This window comes from Orycteropus afer, unplaced genomic scaffold (genome assembly GCF_000298275.1).
Source record: "Orycteropus afer afer isolate SDZICR_OR568_19922 unplaced genomic scaffold, OryAfe1.0 scaffold00922, whole genome shotgun sequence".
Lineage (NCBI taxonomy): Eukaryota > Metazoa > Chordata > Mammalia > Tubulidentata > Orycteropodidae > Orycteropus > Orycteropus afer.
In genome coordinates, this window is record NW_006922509.1 from 489040 (window position 1) to 490108 (window position 1069).

General features: G+C 53.2%; 1 protein-coding gene across 1 annotated transcript in view; it reads left to right on the top strand.

The window, feature by feature from the left end:
- The window catches only part of LOC122151948 (collagen alpha-1(V) chain-like), a 67421-nt gene that overhangs the window by 63192 nt on the left and 3160 nt on the right, over positions 1–1069 (top strand). The window contains exons 3-4 of the mRNA XM_042783335.1: positions 73–266; positions 937–996. Of these exons, the coding sequence (XP_042639269.1) occupies positions 73–266; positions 937–996 (254 nt within the window). The remainder of the gene's footprint in view (positions 1–72; positions 267–936; positions 997–1069) is intronic.

A 1069-nucleotide genomic window follows, 5' to 3' on the forward strand; every position in this document is an offset into this window, starting at 1 on the left:
CTTTGGCTCTCGATCCCCCTGGTGTTTCTTGGGGCTGTTCTGACAGTATGTCCCTCCTCTGTCCCACTCCAGTGTGCCTGTGCATCCGAGCAGGACCTGGATGAGACCTGTGTAGTGCAGACTGACAAGGAATGTGCGGTGAAGAAGCGGGTGGAACACCTGGTGCCTGCATTCCTGGAGGGTGACTTGTCCTACATCTACACCTTTCTGGGAAAGTATAGAACTTACGCCACCACCCAGCAGGCCCTGGACCTGCTGTTCCAATGGTGAGTGTCCCAACCTCCACTGCATATGGCACTCTGCCACCTACCAAACTACCGGAGGTGAGTCTTAGGAATGTCACTTCACCATCTGAGCCTTAAGATGCACTAACCAGGTAGAATGATTGTCAGGACCACATGGGACATGTCATGGGAAGTGTGTAGCCAGAGCCCAGCTCTGCAGAAGAGGCTGCTTGAGAGGCTGGCATGTGTACATTGTTTCTCTTTCTCTCCCACTTGAAAAAGCTGTGTGCCTCACCCCTCACTGACTTGTGCCCTTGAGCAAATCCATTTTCCACTTGTCAAGGGGCTTGTGATTGCATCTAGTGGTTCCCTGTCCTTGGTGTTGCCAGAACAGGGATCCCTGGTTGGCAGAGAGGCCTCTGGCCACTTAGATATTGTGGAAGGTTCCAGGGGAGATATTGTTTATTCAGCAGTTATCTCAAGCCTTTACTGTTGCAGAGGAGTTGGAACTACTTGTTCAGCAGTTATCTCTGCAGCCTTTACTGTTGCAGATACAGTTCTAGGCACTTGGCTTCATTCAGTGAACTAAGCAGACAGGCAGCCCTGGCCTCAGGGGCCTCCTGTGCAGCCAGAGAATCAGACAGGAACAGCAGCCATCGTAAGCAGGCAGTGTCCACAGTGCTTTACATGGGAGGCCCTCACACCTCTCCAGGTATGGACGCAATTTCCCTCGTTCTTCCGGGGATGGCGCACTCCAGGACCAGCTGAAAGAGTGAGTGGACTTTGGGTGGAGAAGGAGGGGCTCTTGCCTCCCCAGAAGCGTGGAGGTTGTGGGGGCCTCTGAA